Source organism: Limulus polyphemus, unplaced genomic scaffold (genome assembly GCF_000517525.1).
Source record: "Limulus polyphemus unplaced genomic scaffold, Limulus_polyphemus-2.1.2 Scaffold3058, whole genome shotgun sequence".
NCBI classification, from domain to species: domain Eukaryota; kingdom Metazoa; phylum Arthropoda; class Merostomata; order Xiphosura; family Limulidae; genus Limulus; species Limulus polyphemus.
The window spans coordinates 100,587-121,518 of NW_013668668.1; the positions used below are offsets into that span (position 1 = coordinate 100,587).

Genomic DNA, 20,932 nt, shown 5'->3' on the forward strand with positions numbered 1-20,932 from the left:
ACTTACAGCGCCTACTGTTCGCTTGACTCAATTATCTATCTCTTCAATCTATCTATATCTCTTCAAATTGCACTGTTTTTTCTTGCTAGGCTTATATACTAAAAAAGAGGGCATCTAGTAGACACTGGGACATTCACAGGGTTCCTCGATAAGTCATGATCCTTCTAGAAACTCCAGCATCACGTGACTTTCGCTGTCGTAACACTATGATGAACAATACTCACAGAGCAAGAAAAACTCAGAGGTTTTGAGAAAGATGACTACAACAATACTACAACCATTGAACTACACACCAAAAATACGACTCTTATCCGAGTTACGTAATGAAATTTGTTATAACAGTCATTTTTAAAATAATTAACTTTAACACTCTTATTACGAAAACTAAATAATCATTAAATATTAGATCACTAAATGAACTAAATAATAACTCTTACACTAAACAGTCTTGTATATCCAACATAGGGCTGTCTTTGAGCTGTTTTTTTTTAATAGTTTAGTTTGGTGAATGGGTCAGTCTAGGTGGACCAATAGATCCCGTGTTGTCCTTAACATTGTCCTTATGGTGAGGTTAAAAAATGAGAATAAATGCAACATATTCACATGTAAATCTCTCCTCCCCCCCACAACAAAAATTATTGAGCAAAAAGTAAAACACAGAATCGGTGATGGATTATAGCCTTCTTCGTCATGTAGAATGTTAGAACAAAGTAGAGGTATATATCAAGGCCTGAGATCCATTTGACAGCATCAGGTGTTGTCGAATGTAGGTCACTGATACATCCCCAAAAAGCAGCATTTAGGACACAAATTTACAATAATATGGTGGATTGATTGTATTAGATGGCAACTATCACACACAGGGTGTCTTTGTGTTACACTTGTATAACAGGTAGCCACACCATTGTAGCATATATACTGTATGTATTGTTGTGAACATGCCACAACACTGTATGTTTTGTTGTAAACATACTAAAATCTGATTATTTGTTTTAATCTCAAGCACATGAAAGTATAAGCATACTTTATATTCTCTGTGTACTAATAGTTAGCAATTTATTCTAGTTCCTGTAAATACCTGTGCTCAGCCTTTCGATAAGGGACCTTGTAGAGGATTTTTTCCACAGTGGTATTACGATTCCAGAATTAACATTTGCAAGCGATTCATCTATGGAGGATGTGAAGGAAATAGCAATAGATTTAGTGATCGAAGAGAATGTGAACTTCGCTGTGTGAAAAAACCAACTGAAGGTAACATTTATATCATTACTGAAAGAAGGTGGGATAAAAATACATAGTTTTTAATGTTTGATTGACATGCTTTATGCACTTTAACTTAATATTATTTTGTTACACTGAAATTTTCAAGGCTTTAAAAACAAAATAACTGCTTTTTTGTTACATTTTTGTGTACATAATAAATTTATTTCTTGTATTAATAAACATTTATGTAAGTTACGTGAATTATATCTTCTAATATTACAGAAAAACATGCAACAACAAAACCAGTCATCAAAGGCAATGCAGGTAATCTACTTTTTCTAAATAAATAATGATATGATTTCAGTTTTTATATAAAATGGCATAGGGTTTTTATAAATTTTTTGATATTTTTAACTTACATAATTACTTCTCACATAACAAAATGTATAGATTTTATTAATACATGTCTCACAGGCCACACAAGCATGATTATGAAATTTTGAAAGAGGATTGTTTTGAAGAACTCTGAACTCTGATCTTTTCATCTAAAAATATGTAATAAAATATGCTTAAGAAATTTGTTTTATTAACCTAATTGCTTTTTATTTCATTCAAGAAATTAATTTTTTGCTTTTTTATTTGATGTGCAGAATAGTAATGCTAATATTGTTTTTGCATCTTTTCAAAAATATGGATAAGCTAGAATACTTAGTTTTTGCTTCTCTTCTGCTGAATTGAAACTATGGATTTAGAGATGTTTCATTTATTTTGTAACATATATTTGGAATTATATAGCATATTATCTATTTTTCCCTCTATTTTTGTATGCATTAAAACTGGTTGGTTTGTCCTACCTTGCCATAATCCACGTGTACGTGTACGTTAGAAGAAACCATGACAATTTTGTTTTTATTTGCACTAGATGTCTGTTCATTGTCTGTTGATCCTGGGACCTGCAGTCAATCTTTGCCTCGCTGGTTTTTTGATCCAAAGAGTCAACAGTGCTTACCTTTTGTTTATAGTGGCTGTAAAGGGAATAAAAACCGTTTCAAATCCTATGAGTTTTGCATGAAATTTTGCACTGAAAGTACTCGTAAGTATAGTTATCAAGGTATCTCCCATAGCAGATCTTATTCCACAAAATTTGGCACTAAATGTACCTTTGTCAGTGCAGCTAAATCCATTATATTTAAGCTACAGCAAATACTTGAGTATGAAACATATTATTCTAATATAATTACAATTTGACAAACAATGATGTATAAGCATAATGAAGTGATTCATTTTGGGAGGAACATATTACATGTTTCAGCAGAGCATTAGTCTGTCTTCTTTTGGTACTTAATATTTATCTACAACTACCTTTGTCAGCTCTCATTAATATATCTCATTGTTAGGACTTAATTCTTTTAAGGCATTGACATCATTGGTATTAAGGTTGGGTTTTATGTGCTTATATGTTGAAAGTCTAGAGTGTTTGTAAGTTTTGATTTTTTTTTTTGCTTCATTGAGATTCAATTTAAATTTCAAATTTAACTTGGATTCTGTGGTAGCAACAATTTATTCCATAAGTTAAGTTCTAGGTTTGACAGCAGAGTTTAAACCTAAGTTTAACATAGAAATCTGATTATCAGTTAATAGTTCACTTTAGATATTTAAAACTGAAGAAGAAAGATTAACAGGTTGCAAATTTTATACCTCTGTTTTCTGGTTTTCTATCAACTTCTCGAGTTTCTTATTATGGTTGGTCCATTTCTTTTTGGCGCTGTTGGTTGGTCTAAACCAGCTGACATAGTCAAGACTGTTCCAATCTTTGAAGGCTAACTTGTTAGCAGGTTCCAGATGTTTTTGGTAAACTTGGACTTTTAACATTGAACTGTTTCTGTGAATTTCCTTTATGGTGGCTCTTAAAACTGCAAGCTTTTTTTTTTATTCACAGTTTGACCCATTGAGAAGTTATATAACACTTGATTTGAATATAACTGGGTATGACTTTAGAAGACTTGTGTACCTAAAGTTTGTTTGTTTGTTTGAATTTTCGCGCAAAGCTACACGAGGACTATCTGCGCTAGCCATCCCTAATTTAGCAGTGTAAGACTAGAGGGAAGGCAGCTAGTCATCACCACCCACCGCCAACTACACTTTTACCAACGAATAGCGGGATTGACTGTCACATTATAATTCCCCCACGGCTGAAAGGGCGAGCATGTTTGGTGTGAAGGGGACTCAAACCCGCGACCTGCAGATTGCGAGTCATTACAATAGATTATTTAAGGCAGTATGGACTTCCTTTTTTTCTTAATTTGAATTTTATTTCTTGTTATATAACATATGTGTAGAACAGTGGTGACTTGTAACACTAGAAACTAATGAGGCACAGAGACAGTGACTGGAGATGATGTCTGGGAGCCATGTTTTATAGAAAAAAACACATGAAAATTGTTGTAAAGCTTGTTATTACCAAAATATATGTCTGCGGACTTACAATGCTAGAAACCGGGTTTCGATACCCGTGGTGGGCAGAGCACAGATAGCCTATGTGTACCTTTGTGCATAATTAAAAACATACATACATACATTACCAAAATAATATCAATACCAAATATTAAAGCTAATAATTATTGCAATATCCTTCTGTATTTTCAATCATGTAATAATATAAAGTATAGATGCTAACTTATACAGTTGTGTTCCATTTTTGTAAGCCTTACTAAAGCCACTGCACATTGTAAATATACCATTAAAAGATAGCAAAATATAATTTTTTTTTATTTACTCTAACACATAACATCACAATCAAATTACGAAACATTTATGTAAAGACTTAAATAAGGTTAATATTTATTTTCCAGCATTTTGGCTTAAACTTTTATCAGTAAGGACATCTCAGTTAACAATTGTCTTCATTTATATACCAATTTCAGCAGTTCTGGTCAATGACAATGAACAAGATATGATCCACACATCTGTACTACCATATGAACCTACCTGCCCATCTTCAAACTGTGGTCAACTTCAGTGTACATTTGGAATAGATGAATATAAAGATCAGCAAGGTTGCACCTTCTGTCGATGTTACAACCCTTGCCAGGTATTGTTACTCTTGTCAACTGTATATTCTTAAAAGGAAACATTTATGAAATATGTAGCTATCATTAAAATGATATTATTTTGGTTAGCTTTTATGGACTATTTACTGTATATAACATTATATGATTATATATTTTTGACACAAAGTATAAATGACATTCTAGTCATTAAAATAACTGAAGTAGAATTTACAAAAAAGAAGCTAATGTGCAAAGTTAAAATGGCTGAGTATGATCAATTGGTTTGTTCTGGACTGTAGATGTGAGATTCATTTTCCATTTCTGGAGAAAAACTCAAACTCTGCACTTTGGAGCTGTGGGAGTGTTATAAGTGTGATGATCAAATTCTTCTGTTTGGTCTGACAAGATTGTCAGGTTTTATGTATGGGCTGGATTTTTTACAGTAGGTGTCTGTGACTTGTTGGCGATAAATTTAAACAATAAACAAAGAGCACACAGTCCACTAGTTTTAAAATAATATATTAAAACAAGCCAAACATATATACAAATGTTTGTTACACTGTTGATTGTCACAGTTGTATCCAGAGCTTTAAATAATTGTCTCTTTTTTTTTTTTTTCGTCAGAGTCCACACAGGCTGGTTCAGTTACTTTAGAATACAATTGAAAAGACAAATTATTCTTCTCTACTCTGTTATTACAATACAATCTGATAATTTCACTTTAGAAATCCCCACTATATGCTCTTTATCATTAAACTCACAATCACATAGTCTATATCTATCTATCTATGCCTCAAACTACATTTTGGATGTGTATTTATAGCCCAACAGTGGCCTAGAACGTTTCACACACTATGAGATTTTATTATGGAATAATACTCAATTTAAACAAGAAGAAAATTTGGAAGGTTTTAGTAACATGATGCAATAATACAACCAGTTCACAACAATTGAACTACACAATGCATGATTCACACACAGTTATGTAAACAAACTTGTGATAAGCTGTTGCTTCTAAAAATAACTAAATTTAACACTCGCACTATATAAACTATCTAAATCATAGGTCTTTCCTGGTCTATCTGTGAAGACCTCTGTGTACTGACACAGTAGATCTTGTAGCTCTTTATTCTGCTTGCTAGTCAGTTCTTCACTGATGTTGATGTCTTTGTACATCTCACCTCCACCCAGAAAAGTGTTTAAGTATCTTAAATTGTCTGCAAACTTACTACACTAAAAACCAGGTTTTGATACTCATGGTAGGCACAGCACAGATAACCCATTGTGTAGCTTTTTGCTGAACAACAAACAAACAAATTTTTTTAATTAGTTGTTTGTTTGTTTATAGAGCAAAGCCATGTTAGTTTATTTGCTGTCTCCACTGTGGGGGATTGAACCCCAGATATTACCATTGTAAGTATTTAAACTTACAGCTATTCCACTTGGGAAGTATTGTTTAAATAAATTCCAAACCTCAGACTTCTTTTCTATGTGATCACAATTTTGAGCTCGCCCCTTACTTCAGTCATCTTCTTTAGAAATGAGATCCTATTCTGAACTTCTAATTTAAGAGTAGCTAGTTGTTTATATATAAGTTTTTTATTTAAGCAATAACAGTGTACATCATGTACTGAAGATTTTAACCCACAGGCTCATGCAGAAGTTTCTTATTAAAATGTCATATAATATTATAGACCTACTTATTATTCTATTATTTATTCATTTAAAGTGTTTATAGGTTTATACTTGTATTACACTTCTTTTATGGCCAAAAATTCTAACAGTAACTAATTTTTATAAACAGAAAGTTAAAAAAAAGTATATTTGATTGGCTGTACTGATGACAAGGTTGATTTATAGTTTTGCTCTAAGCATATAGCTTACTCTGATCAGAAGTTATTATAATATAGAGTAAATACATGATATATAAAGACAATTATTCTAATTTGGTTCACTCACATAAGTTCATGTAATTGGCATCTATAATATGCAACACCAGTATATAGTTTACATTGAAGAGTTGCAATTTGTGATTTAAAGTGATACAATTAGATAGTGTGCTTACAAAGGCAACATTGTACTTATATATATTAAAAATCAAAATAATAATGTAGCCCCCAGTAATTCTGTGCAATTATAACACTAAAATTTTTTCTTATAGTTACATAACTGTGAAGAAGGAGAGCGTTGTGTTGTCAGAGTTAATGACAACAAAGATGATGAAGCAAGAATAGAAGCTACTTGCCAAAAACGTATGTCACATCATCTTTGTCTATTTTCAGTCCCAGTTTTTTACAAAAATTTTGAATTTACCTTTTAATATAAATGAAAAAATATATATTTTGTAAATAAGCATCATTACGAGGAACATGAACAACTTTCTCAGAGTTTCCTTTTTAAAGTAAATTATTAAAATGGTATATAAAAAAGTGCACTTATTAGCAATTAAATTTCACTATGTAATTAACTGATAAAGATATCTGACTTGAAACACTTGTCCAAAAATTAAACTAGGTATTTGTAAAAAGTTTCTTACAAATTTTGTTTATTTCAGCATTTGCAAACTTTTTACTAAAATACACTGTTGTGGTATTCAGATACAATGTTATATTACATTTAACTTATAAATTTATCATAAATGTAATGACATATGAAATACATACTTGTAACTTTATACAAAAATCATAACAGGGGAAAATGTATGAAAGATAGTTAACCAAAATGATTAATTTCAACAGAAATGTATATATCTGATAGGAATCTATCATCATGATAAACTCTTCAATAGTTTATTTCAGTTTTAAAATCAAAATTAAAAATTTTTTCTTGATCCTTCCAATTTGTCTGTTCTTCAAAGTTCTTGCACTGCTTTACTCCCCATTTTGTGGAGTTCATCTGGTGGCACCATATTGGCTGGGTCAGCCTTGGTTTCCACTCCTTCAATATCTTTAGGAGTGCCAACCTCTTCTGCTTCCTCTCTGGCCATCCCTCTTATGTGAGTCTTGGTTGGACATTCTTCATCCGGCAATCACTATTCTCTCTGGCTTCACACCTGGATTTTACACAGTCCATTGCACGTCATTGTAGATTGACCTCTCAGGTAGCATTTTTATTAATGCAGTCCATTTGGCATTCTTTGTTTGATGTTTATCAATGGAAATGATTTAGTTATCGTCAGTGGTCTATCAGACGTGGTTTTAATCCCTCTTGTCCCACTGTTCCACATGTTTCTCGATTTCTGACATGGTTATTCAACAAAAGTTTGGCACCTTCGTCCATTTCTCTGTACAAGACAGCTTTTTCAGCTACTTTTCGTTTTTCTGGAAGACGTAAAGTTTTTAAGTCTCTGGTTTTGTCCTTGCTTCTGATATTTTTATGGTTTATATGTCCTTGATGTCCTTTCCTGGTTCCTAATTTGGATATCTCTTTGAACCTTTGATGTCATGTTCCCTATATCACCTTTCACTTAAAACTTATTTTCTTCTCTTGTTAGCTAACATTCAGATGTGTTTGCAATTTGTATTCATAAGACTCTTTACCATTCCACTTATGATTTGTTGTATCCCAATAGATCCTTTCTTCCCCAAACTTCAGTGGCTAAAGAAGGGGATAAGGCTTTCTTCCCTATTCATCTTCCCCCATTTCTCATATTTATGATCGCTCATATCCAGATCTTCTTTTATGCCCAGTTCAAGCTTTTCGATATTATGTTGCATGCACTGAAGGGTTTTGGGGTTTATGTCACTGTTTGTTTATCCATTGGGATCTTAAGGTTTCACATGACTTATCCCCTGTCACTTTGACAGATTGGGTTCATCAATTGGTGTGTATTGCTAACTCTGGGCTTTCAGATGAGGAGTGGAGACTTCTTTGGGTCTTATCTTATCAAATTATCCATATCTCAATCCCCCTAGCAGCTCTGTTGTGTCACCCACTTGAAGAAATTGTCCAAGCTAGTATGTGGACCACGCCTAATATTTTTATATCTCATTATTTACATGATTTGGCAATTGCCTCCATGGAAGGTTTTTGGCTACCCATAGATATTCTCCATGCCCTAGCTAGTTTCTAAAAGAGGCGAGTTACTTCATTTCTTTTGTGTTTCTTTCTATTCTTTTTCAGGAATACTCTCGTCATTTTCATTAGGTTTCCACTCTGTGGTGATTTTGCCTAGTCAGGTATGCTTATTTCCAAATCCACATTTGCTACCAGTCGACCAATAAAAAAAAACATTCCTTGTAGCAATGAGCTCTATTGAGATGGGGTGTTCCATAAGACTACCATAAGACAAAATACACTACTGGACTACCACTCATGGACTATTATGAGTAAAGCTTAAGGGGATTTTTCCCATCCCTGCTGACTCTTAGATTGAATAAATTGGGGTCGGTTGGCCTTTCAAAATAGTGAACTATTGCACTGTCTCTGGAGCATCATTTCTCAGAACTCCCCATTGTGAGTAATCCCCCCCCCTCTCATTTCTTCTAGTGGAGCATGGAAGTCTTTACCACTCCCAGTTTACAGTCGTTGGAGTGGTTAACAGAGGTTTATTCCTCCTGATTGATGCTTGAACTCATTATTCCAATCAAGGAGAAGAGAGCAAATTTCCTACCAATAACCCTGAATGGTTTTTCCAGATGTATGTTAGGAGCAGGACCAGTCTACAAGGGAGTCTTCTTGTAATTCCAGTTCAGAGATGACTCTTTGCTCTCTGGTTGAGTTGAGCATGGCCCTTCTTTTTGGTCATCATGGAAGAGGGTCCTCGACCCCTTCTAATTCTATACAAGAGCATAAATTCCTGAGCCATTGGTTGGACTTAATTTGTTCCACATCCTCCTCATAATTTGGGAGCAGGTGTTGTTGCCTTGCCCCCTCAGATTGGGGATATAGGATTTCAGTTCATAATCCCAGGCCGAGTAATCTCTGTTTCTTCAGGATGAGTGAGGCATGACAGGTCCTATAATTCTGAGTTTGGTGCATTGCATTTTGTGCTTCTTCAGGTTGGGGCGAGGGCTTGTCCACTTGGTGTTGCCTTGCCATCTCTTCATAATTCTGGTGGCTCAACATGCAACATTCTGTAACTTTCAGGTTGAGTTACAAGACTACCACTTTACTAATTGTTGGATATACAAGACTGTTTAGCTTCATAGTTATTATTTAGTTTATTTAGTGATTTAATATTTAATGATCATTTAGTTTCATAAGAAGTGCATTAAAAGTTAATTATTTTAAAAGTAATGGTTATGACAAGTTTGTTATGTAACTTTGTATGAGTTGTACCTTGTGTATGCTGTTTAATTGATGTACTAGGCTTTAGTAATATTACTGACATCATCTTACTCGAAGTTTTTCTAGTTTTGTGTAATATTATTGCTACTAGAGGGTTAGGGATTTCTATATTATTCTGCTGCGTGTTATAAATATGTGCAAATAGAAGAAAGCAAGTTAAGTGAGAGATAATTGGACAGATCTAGACTGAGTTATTGGCAGTTTAGCAGTGACGGGCGATTTCTAAAAAAGTAAAAAAAAAAAAAAAGATAGTTAGAGTTAGTTATTGAAAGAAAACATGAAGTTAGTTGGTGTGTGTGAGTGATTAGCCTTAATGGGTGATTTCTATAGTGTGTTTCACAGATGTATTGTAACAACAGAATAGGAAAAATAATTTGTCTTATCAATTGGTTTTAAAGTAACTGAATTGGCCTGTATGGACTATTGACAGAAAAAAAAGACAATTATTTAAAGCTTTGAATACAACTGTGCATGGTAACCAACAAGTTAAGTGAAGTAAGTCAGAAAAAGTTTAGTTAGTGAAAGTGAAGTTTGACTGTGTGATTGTTAGTTTAGCTGTAATGGGCAGTATTTTAAAGGAAGTTTCACAGTTTAACAGAGCTAAAAAGAATAGTTTGTCTTGTCAAAGGGTGTTCTAAAGTAATTGAACCAATCTATGTGGACATTGACAAAATGGAGACAATTACTTAAAGCTCTGGATATGACTTGGTAGTTTGCTGAGTTGTGTCAGTTACAGGATGCACCTTATCATCCTTATTCTGCAAGTTTGGACAAAAAAAAAAGTCTTCCAAACTGTAAAGCATATGTTTGTCAATTTTGTAATCTCATACTGAACTGAGATGGATGACTGCCTGCAATATGTAATGACAGATCACCATGCAACAGAGCAGCAATCTGCCAGTTGTTCTTCATACATGTTAATGTTTGAAAAAAAAATATTCTCCCTTTGGCTGTAATATATGGATTGCTACAGCATAAAACTATTTGGTGTAATTGAGATCCACAGTAACTAACACCTATTAATATGTAGTTCAACAGATGGGAGAAATGACCAAAGGTTTCTGGTACTTTATAATGATAAACAATAATTGTATTCTTAAGTTATTTAACATAAAGGAGAAAAATGAAGGATAAATTCCATAACTTTAAGAAGGTTAGAAAATTTACACAACTATAGGCAAGCTAAGTATGTGGTTAAAAGAAATTAAGGAATCCAAATAAGCTTATGAGTAACAGTTCACACATATCAAAGTTAACAGTAAAGATTTTTTAAGTATTGTTAAAGGCAAGCAAAATGTTAAAATGGTGATTGGATCCTTGAAGGATGCTGATGGCAAGGTTGAATACCATGTAATGTTGGCCTTTTAAATGTTCTCTTCTGTTTTTACAATGAAGAATGTTAGCAATATTCATGACTTTGACCATTCTATTGGAAATGTCGGAATTAAGGTGAAACATTTAAATATTAATATCTTGGTGGTGAGTGGAAACACTGAAAGCACCAGGACCAGATAATGTTTTTCCCAAAGTCTTAAAGGAGATCAGATATTAGATATATATTCCCCTGTCTTTCATTTTTGTTAGATCAGTGGACAGTGGGCAAGTGCTTGAGTATTAAAATTTGTTTTTATTTTACTCCTATTCTTAAAGAGGTGATAAACAAGAGCTGTCTTGGAAATTATAGGCCATATTTTTGTAGGATGAAAAATTCTAGAGTCTGAGAATAGAAACTTTAAAAAACATTAAATGAAATATAATAGCATTAATGAAGGCTAACATGGATTCATTAAAGATGAAACCTTGTCTGCTAATGTGTTATCTTTTATCAAGGGCATTACTTGTTAGCTGGACAAGGGGAAAGGTGTGGACTTGATAAACTTAGATTTTCAACTTGGACCTCACTTAGAATACAGAATACTGTATACAGTGTTGGTCTCCTTACTAAGAAAGAATATTAACTTTTTGGATAAAGCTAAGCTAGAGAATGGCTGCTTGACTGATTCCAAAAAGAAATTTTGATCTCTTAACATATTTGCTCTTGAGAAAAGGGTAATAGGTGATCTTATGGAATGTTACGAGATTATGAGGGGATTAATAGGATAAAGGCCTCTAATTTTTTGTGCTACATTCTGAAGGTAGTAGGACAAAGGAACACAAATTTAAAATTTGGAAACGACAGTATAGGCCAATTAAACAGATTTATTTTTCAAAGAGGATAAGTTATAATTTTCCTATACTGAAAATGTATTTCCTATATTTACTTTCCTCATTCACAAGATTAGCTATTCTCGTCCAGTGCTGTCCTCTATTTGCAAATGTTTTCTTTATGCATGCCACAAGCTGTCTGCTCCTCCTATTGGAATTGAATGATACCAACATGTCTCTCATGTAAATCATCATGCATCACTTCTCAACCAATAGGAGCATGACTTACGTGACGCCCTCTATATGCCTCTACCAAACTATCACTTCGAGGTTTGGCAGAAGACATAAGCACCTAAAGAAAGTGGGGAGAAAGGGTGGAAAGTGTGAGAGAGGAAAGTACCTATTAGAAATACCTTTTCAGTATAGGAAAATTATAACTTCCAATACAAGTGGAAGACAAAAACCCAACGAAGAAACAATATAGTGTACATAATAGGAGACGAAAATATTAGGTGTAGTCCACATATCCAACTGTAGGATTTCCTCCAATGGTGGACAAAGATGAGATGCGAAAGAAAAGGTGAGGTGTCGAATCTGATGAGAAAACACCTGGAACAAATTCCAGGAGAAATAAGCCAATCAAATCAAAAGAAAAACCCAATTGAGATAGTTCCCCTTCTACCCTCACCAAACAGAGGAAGACTGCCAAGGGATAAAGAGTCGGGAACGAGTACAACGAAAGGAAGCCTTGTGAGCAGGATAACAACAAAAAGTACATACTGGACATAGAAGTCTATCCAGAACAGGATGAGGGTAGAAATAAAAAATAGAAAGAAGGGAAATAGGCAAAAAGGAGAAGTTACCCTCCCTAGCCACCAAGGTCTTTGGGAGGAAGGAACGATCTGGATAAAGGAGATGATAGGTATGGTGGTAAAGCATACATGAAACATCAATGGCAAACAAATCAGACATTCGACATCCACAGGTTAAGAGGAGAAGGAAATATGTTTTAAGGGAAAGGTGAGATATTGAACACAGGGAAAGTGGTTCAAACAGGGGTAAAATGAAGGAATGGAGGACCACATTCATATCCCAGTTTGGAAGAATATGCCATCTGGGGGGACAACAAATCCAGAAGGAATGCAATAACATAGCAAGGACAGGGGAGGCAAAAACTCAATGGTATCGGGAAAATGAAAGGTATGGGATCAGGCAGCCTGATAATCTAAGGGTGAGGAGACCGAAGACCGCTGGTCAAAAAGCCATGTGAAAAACTCTGCCTCTTGAGCTGCAATAGTTCAGTCAGTGTAGGATCTCAGAATCACAGCCCAACTGTGGAACACTTTCCATTTATGCTGATACACCTCCATTCAAGAAGGGCATATGGAATGAGCTAATAGGAAAACTACTTGATTGGAGAAACCTAGTCTCTTCGCCAAGGACCAGTTAATACTAAAGTATGAATACAAAAGACGTGAATGGCTGGATGTAGAACCAGTGGCCAAGGTTGATGAAGAATGGAAGGAGACAAAGGAAGAGGTGCTGGAGGAAAAATGTTTCAGTTGTTGTAATCATAGAAACCATGGTTGAGCTGGCCAATAAGGAGCAATCAGAAGGGCTCTACACAGAGTAGCATGGATGAGAAAGATCATTCAATGAAGTAATCAAATAGGTGGATAAACATAAAGGAATTTGTAGGACCAATCCTAGCTGAATGCATCAATAGCCAGAGACCAAGGATGAGGTACCAGGGAACAGAAGAGGGGAAACTTGTGATTGAAGTATATGGCAAATGCATCTACATGGGGAAAATCCCACCAATTGCAAAGCCACCAGAAAATGAGGGGATTTAAAGACCACTCCGTTAAATAAATTTGTTCGGGGTGGGAAAGACAGTCTGCTACAAGATTGAAAGCACTCGGAATGGGACATGCAATGAGATGAATGTGATGCATGCAGGCCCAATATAGTAGATCCAACATTTGAAAACAGACAAATCTCCACTGGGTGCTCCCTTGGTGATTGATATGTGCTACCACTGTAGAATTGTTGGAATAAATCATCACCAGACAATGCCTGGTGAGAGGAAGGAAGTGATTCAAAGCCTGATAGACTGTGAGAAACTCGAGGACGTTGATATGAACAGATCTTTCATCTACAGACCAACGACCCAAAGCCTCCTGGTGATTGAATCATAGATTCAAGCCCTGAAGGAATACATCTATGAAAAGATGTAAATCTGGATGAGGAGGAAGCAGGGCACCCATTGATGTATGGGCCTTGTCCAACTACCAATGCAGATCATCCATCAGGGTAAAAGGAAGGGTAACAGGAGCTGACAAGGGATCCTGAGCAAGGTTCCATTGATTGTGAAGAGCCCACATCCCAAAAAGTGATAGAACCTCCTGAGCAGAAAGTGAGGGAGCTGGCATGGGGAACTAACTAACAAAATCGTATAGGAGAAGGTTGAGCCTGACTGAGATGAGTGTTGAAAAAGACACCCAAGTGGATGAGATTTTGGGTAGGTGAGAGGAAGGACTTCTTCAATTTGATTAACCAGCCCACCCACGCAGCCACTAGAAGGAGCTGACAAGTATGGCTGGCCGACTCCAGTTCAGAATGAACCAGAAGAAGCCAGTTGTCCATATAATGGTAGAATTGCAACCCCAAAGCATGAAGATGGCGGGCAAAAGTGCTGACCATCTGACAAAAAACATAAGGGGCAGAAGCATGCCAGAGGGGTAGAGCACGAAATTGAGAAACTACCCCGAGATGGATGAACCGAAGTTATGGACGAGACCACGGTGATATAAGGATGTGGAGATAAGCATTGACGACATCCATCTTGGACAACCAGAGGCTCAAAGAAAATGCCCACCATAGGGTTAGAAATGATTCCATGGTAAAACAGAACAGTTAAAGCAGTTGAGGTGGGACAAATCTATGACAGGCCTCCAGTCCCTGGTTCTCTTGGGAACAACAAAGAGTCTAGAATAAAAACCTGGTGAAGGATGTAGAACAGGTTCGATGGCCTGCTGAGATAGTAGTACCTGAACCACATCTGACAGATGCTGGCTGGTCATGGGATCCTGAGGTGGAGGAAAGGAAACAGGTATAGGAGACTTGGGAGGTAGGGAAAAAACGGGATCACGAATCCTTCCGATGAAACTCAAGAACCCAATGATCTTTGATGAAAATATGCCAGTGATGAAGAAAATTGGCAAACTGAGCTCCCACTGGGTACCACCGATACTGTTGGTGACGTGAAGTGCTGAGGTATATGGAGAGAGCCCTTTGCATCATGTATGTCATGCTTCTATTGGTGGAGAAGTGATGCATGATGATTTACATAAGGGACATGTTGGAATCATTTGATTCCAATAGGGGGGAGCAGAAGGCTTGTGGCTTGCATAAAGAAAAAGCTTTGTTTATATAGGGCAGCACTGGACAAGAATAGCTAATCTTGTGAGCAGAGGGAATACCATATCGGAATTGACTTATGGAGTAAATTGTTGTCAGAAATAATGGAGGCCAGTGCTTTAAAAAAGAAGTCAATTATTTCTTGAAAAATAAAGGGTGGAATTAAATTTTTACTTTCTTCAAGAATAGATATACAAGGACAGTCTTGAAGAATCAAATAGTTTCTTGTTCCCCAGATGTTTATGATAATTTAATTTGTTATTAATTCTGATTATATGTAGGGCTAAAACGTTTTAATTTTCTTTACCTCATATACATGTTTATACAACTTGCAGCTGTACATCTTCCTTAATACTATTTTCTCATGCATTCTCAAATAGAAATTAAGCCTGGCCAATGTCCATCATCTGAAAGTTTTATGGCCAATGAAACACTTGAGATACGCAGAAGAACTTGTAGACATTACTGTCGTGATGATGCAGATTGTCTTGGTAGCAATAAGTGTTGTTTTAAAGGATGTACCAAACGTTGTACAGTACCAACCATAACAAGTGAGTTGGTTAATTTACTAATTAATAATACCTTCTGTAATTTGTGTGTATCATATATTGTGAAATCAAATTACACATTGGATAAACTTCTATTTTACACTGATGTCTAATTTAAGTTTTTTACATGAAATCACAATTAATGTGAAATACCATTGATATGTATTCTAATGAAACTGTTCTGTAAATTGCTTTATACCACATTCATTATCATTAAAGTAATCTGTCAATTGTTTGTTAATTTCATCTTATGTTACATGTTATTGTTTTTCTTTTGCTGTAAAAGTAAATTTTCTGGGACAAGCAGTTGTACATAATGTATTGCTGCAGTCAAACTCACTATTTCACTTTCACGTACTGTAAAACGTACAAATATGTGTTACACAGGAATTAACATTCAACAAATTATAACTACTTACCAAAATGGAAAAACTTCCTAAGTTTAATAAAACAAAAAAACAACATAACTATGCACAAATAATTTATTTAAAATCAAACTTAAATCACATACAGAAAACTAAAATTTGATGACAGCTGATTGAGTCAATCAAAACGTATCAGTTATTTGTATACTTGTGTATGATTTTAGTTTGATTTTAGGTAAACTTATTCAAACATAGTAATGTTGTATGTTGTTGTTTTACTTACTAAAATATTAAAAGGAAATGTGTTAAAGTTTGAAAATACACAAAGTTGAATTTTGAACTCTTAATCTACAGCATATTTTGTTTTGTTTTTAATTGAAAGACACTGAAACTTTAAAAGTGAATCTTACTTAATAGTTTTAGAAACTTGCCTAAAAAAAAGGAACACAACCTTACAATAATCTTAATTACAGTTAACATAAAATAGCTTAAAGATGTGTTCTTACAAATGAGGTTTTATGTTAGCAACAACCATACCAACAACAACGGAAGAAGAAACTGTGAAATCAGGATCTCGAGTTGTTTTCAGTTGTTTGAGCCAAGGTGTAGCCACTTCTGCAGCAAAGTGGACAAAGGATAGCATGCCAGTGGACTTCATAAGTGGAAGGTTTCAGAAACTTTCAGATGGATCCCTACAGATTAATCCGGTAAAGTCTAAAGACTCGGGTTTATATAAATGTGAATCAAGAAATGAATTTGAGGGTCAGATGTATCGTTTAATCAACATGACTGTACAAGGTAAGAAGAAGTAGCTGTTATCCACAAAATAATTTTGCTGTTTTTCTTTACTGCTATTAAAGGTTAAATTAACATTTTTCAAAGTTACATTTATTACGGTTTTAATACAATTACAAGAAATTGATTTTAAAGTTTATATTGTGAAGTTACTTGGCTTGAATACATCATTCTCATCAACTATATTATCATCTTCAACTTTAGACTACATACTGGTATTTTCCAAAACTTGGAACACTTAGAACACTTAGACTCATTACAGACAACCCATTCCAGAGGCCAAACACTTAGAAAATGAAGCTTACTTCTTTCCTGCCAAAATTTATATTTCTGTCCCCTAGTCTTACCATTCTCACCATCGATAGATTTGTGCTTCCAATTATTGCTAATATTGGTCTATGTATAATTATACTGGTTATCAGCTTTACATAATTGAACTGATGTTATGTATAGTTAGTACTAACTCTGGGCTTTGTGATTCTAGCTCAGGGGAGTGGGATCATTCCCTACATATAGGTCAGTATGGATGGGGGCTCAGCCCAAAAGGATAGTTTTTTATTTTGCAGTCCAGGAAAGGGTAGGATTTTTAGATTTTCTGAATTTTCTTTCAGGAAAGAGTAATTTCTTTGCATCTTCAGCCCCAGAAAAGATTGTATTTTGGGCAGTTTGTGACTTCATTGTCTGATAGACTGTCACTCTTAAATTCTGTGTGTGTATGTATATATTGTTTAAAGGTAATTATATTTTACTATGATGATAAACATAAGTAATCATGGTTTCTAATGAAATAAATGTTATTTTTTCTAGTCTAAATAACAGTATAGTTTATCAGTAAGTTTTCAATGAAAGGGGTTGTAATTTTCAGCCCTTGTCTAGGAAAAGGTGCATTTTTTCAAAAATCCAGAAGATTGTAAAAGTGTAATAATTTGGAGGTATGGGCTGAGCCCCCCTCCCCACCCACCCATATGATATATTTGGAAGTAACATAACATTAACAGATAACAAGGGACCTTTTGGTCCATCTAGGCTGTCCAATCCACAAAATTAAACCTAAACCTTTAATAATAATAACATAAAATAACTCCTCAAAGCCTGCCCTCATGATTCAAATATTTATCAAGCTTTTCCTTAAACTCCCTCAAATTTACTGCTTGTTTGTTTTTTGTTTGTTTGACGTTAAGCACAAAGCTACACAATGGGCTATCTTTGCTCTGCCCACCATGGGTATCAAAACCCAGTTTCTAGCATTGTAAGTCTGCAGACATACCACTGTGCCACTGGGGGGCCAAATTTACTGCATCCACCACATCTGAAGACAACCCATTCCAGAGGCAAATCACTTAGATAAATGAAGCTGACTTGGCTGAAGATGACTTCTTCCTTGCCAAAATTTATATTTCTGTCCCCTAGTCTTACCATTCTCACCATTACATATGAAAAAAAAGTCATGCATAAACACTATTAATTACCTTAATAATCTTAAACACCTCAATCAGATCCCCTCTACCCTTTTTTCAAGAGAAAACAAGCTCAGAGATCTTAACTTACCCACACATGATAACATTTACACACCAGGTATCATCATAACAGCCCTCCTCTGAACCTTTCCAGAAATTTAATGTTCTTTTTCAGGTAAGGAGCCCAAGACTGAACACAGTACTCCAAATGTGGCCTACTCAGTGACCTAAACAATGAAATTATAACCTCTTTATACTTACATTCAGTATTTTGTTTATGCAACCTAAAATGTTATTTGCACTACCAATACCAACAGCACATTGCTTAGATGGCTTAAGAGCTTAGTCAACCAGAACACTTAATGCCAGGAGCTATGGTCTTTACAATAATGAATTGATATTATATTATATACAGTTAGTGCTAGCTCTGTCCTTTACAAGATTAAATTGAGGTTGTACTATGTACACTTGGTGCTAGTTTTGGTGTTTACAATACTTGGTTGATCTAATAACACAATAACAGTAGTTTGTACTTTCTCTAAGCTCTATTAAGCTACTGCAACAGAAGATAGAGTTATTACTGACTGACTGAACTTTAGAGTGTATATCTAATACAGTTAATACTAGTTCTTGACAAAACTAAGACACTGGCAGAGTAGGTATTTCATTCAAAACTCTTAAGCTTTTTTCATCTTAAGGTAACACTCATTTGATTTTATAGCAGATATAGTTAGTTCTAGATGGGGACATTTGTGATTGGATATTGTGGCAGGTATAATTACTTCTAAATGAGGACACTATTGATTGTTTGTTGTAGCAGACATAATTACTTCTACATGTTTACATTAGTGATTGGATATTGTAGTAGGCATAATTAGCTCTCAGTGTAAACAATATTTATTGTTTATTGTAGCAGTTATGATTAATTCTAGATGTAAACATTATTGGTTTTTATGTTTTTTTTTAGTAATTTGATTAATTCTAGTTGTGGACATTATTGGTTTTTATGTTTTTTTTTAGTAATTTGATTAGTTCTAGATGTGGACATTATTGAATGATTTCTGTAGCAGATATAATTAGTTCTAGATGAGTACATTATTGATTGTTTATTGTAGCAGTTAAAATTAGTTCCACATGTAGGCATTGATATTTCAATAATTAAAAGGTATCGTTAGCTCTAGATGTAGAAATTGGTTGAACATAAAAGTAGTTATAATTAGTTCTTGATATAGACATTATTGATTGTTTTTTGTATCAAATATAATTCTACATGTATACATTATTCATTGTTTATTGTAGTAGGTATAATTACATCTAGATGTATACATTGTTGATTGTATATTACAGAAGGTATGATAAGTTCTAGATATAGGAAATTATTGTTTATTATAGCAGTGATAATTACTTCTAGATGTATACCTTATTTATAATTTACTGCAGAAGGTATGATTAGTTCTATATATGTAAATTATTGATTAGATATTGTAGCAGGTTTGAGTACTTCTAGATATAGACATTATTGGTTGTTTTTGTAGCAGTTAGGATTAATTCTGGATGTGGATATTATTCACTGTTTATTGTAGAAGGTATAAATAGTTCTAGTGTTGGACCTTATTTATTTTTTATTGTAGCAAGTATAATTATTTCTTGATGTGAATAGTATTGATTGGTTAATGTAGCATGTACAATTACTGCTATATGCATGGATTATTTATTGGACTAGCACATAGTCCATCAAAAATGATGGAGCAAGTACTACCACCCCATAGTATACCTTAACCTCACATTTCATAGCTAACTAAAATAAATACATTTGGGAAATCAAGCTTGACCAACAAAGAGGCAGAAAAGCGCAGTTGAGGCAGTCAGATGTCGGTACATTCCTGTGTGAACCAATTAAAATTAAAATCATTCATGAAATGAATTAGTGACATATTCATGAAATAATTATTGGTAAAAATTTGTTAGATTAACAACATCTAATATATAGAAAAGCTAGTGCATTGTGGTAACACTGCATTCCAACAATAGTTTTTATGTCAAGTTGCTTAGCAACAAAAATTTGGTTTGGTTGTAATTAAACACAAAGTTGCACAATAGGCTATCTGTGCTCTGCCCACCATGGGTATCAAAACCCGGATTCTAGCATTGTAAGTCCACAGACATACCACTGTGCCACTGGGGGCAGCAACAAAAGTATTGTTGCGTCAGCGAGGTCACGTGACTAGTGTCACGCCACATTTTCTAGAAATATCCTGTTCCTTCGTGAATACCCTAGCATTTACTAGATTGGGGGTAGTCTGGTATATATAAGATGGTCACAACGTGATGGGACAATGTGTGTAGGTAGTGAGTAATTGAACTGCAGTCAGAAAGTATTGTTGAAGTTAACGTTCGTTGTTATAGCGTTTGTTGTGGAGCGACTGTTGAAAGTGGGTGTATCGGTAGGGTTGTATTCGGAGACAATAAACTGGTTTTGTTGAGCGAGGACTTGTGTCGCCGAGGTTTCGTCGGAACGAAGTTGCGGAAAGTCAGCTGACGAGCGGAGACGTAACAGATTGGTGTCAGAGAGTGGGACTCTGTACTTATTATCGGAGGTTTGTGAAGGACTTTGCAACTATAGCTGCTCCACTACATGATTTGACTAAAAAAGGCCAGAA

The 20,932-nt window shown here is 34.7% G+C and overlaps 1 protein-coding gene across 1 annotated transcript in view; it reads left to right on the plus strand.

The window, feature by feature from the left end:
• The window catches only part of LOC106468575 (papilin-like), a 140,001-nt gene that overhangs the window by 100,016 nt on the left and 19,053 nt on the right, over window positions 1-20,932 (plus strand). The window contains exons 22-28 of the mRNA XM_022396914.1: window positions 1,066-1,251; window positions 1,486-1,527; window positions 2,126-2,296; window positions 4,128-4,294; window positions 6,415-6,505; window positions 15,488-15,658; window positions 16,546-16,818. Of these exons, the coding sequence (XP_022252622.1) occupies window positions 1,066-1,251; window positions 1,486-1,527; window positions 2,126-2,296; window positions 4,128-4,294; window positions 6,415-6,505; window positions 15,488-15,658; window positions 16,546-16,818 (1,101 nt within the window). The remainder of the gene's footprint in view (window positions 1-1,065; window positions 1,252-1,485; window positions 1,528-2,125; window positions 2,297-4,127; window positions 4,295-6,414; window positions 6,506-15,487; window positions 15,659-16,545; window positions 16,819-20,932) is intronic.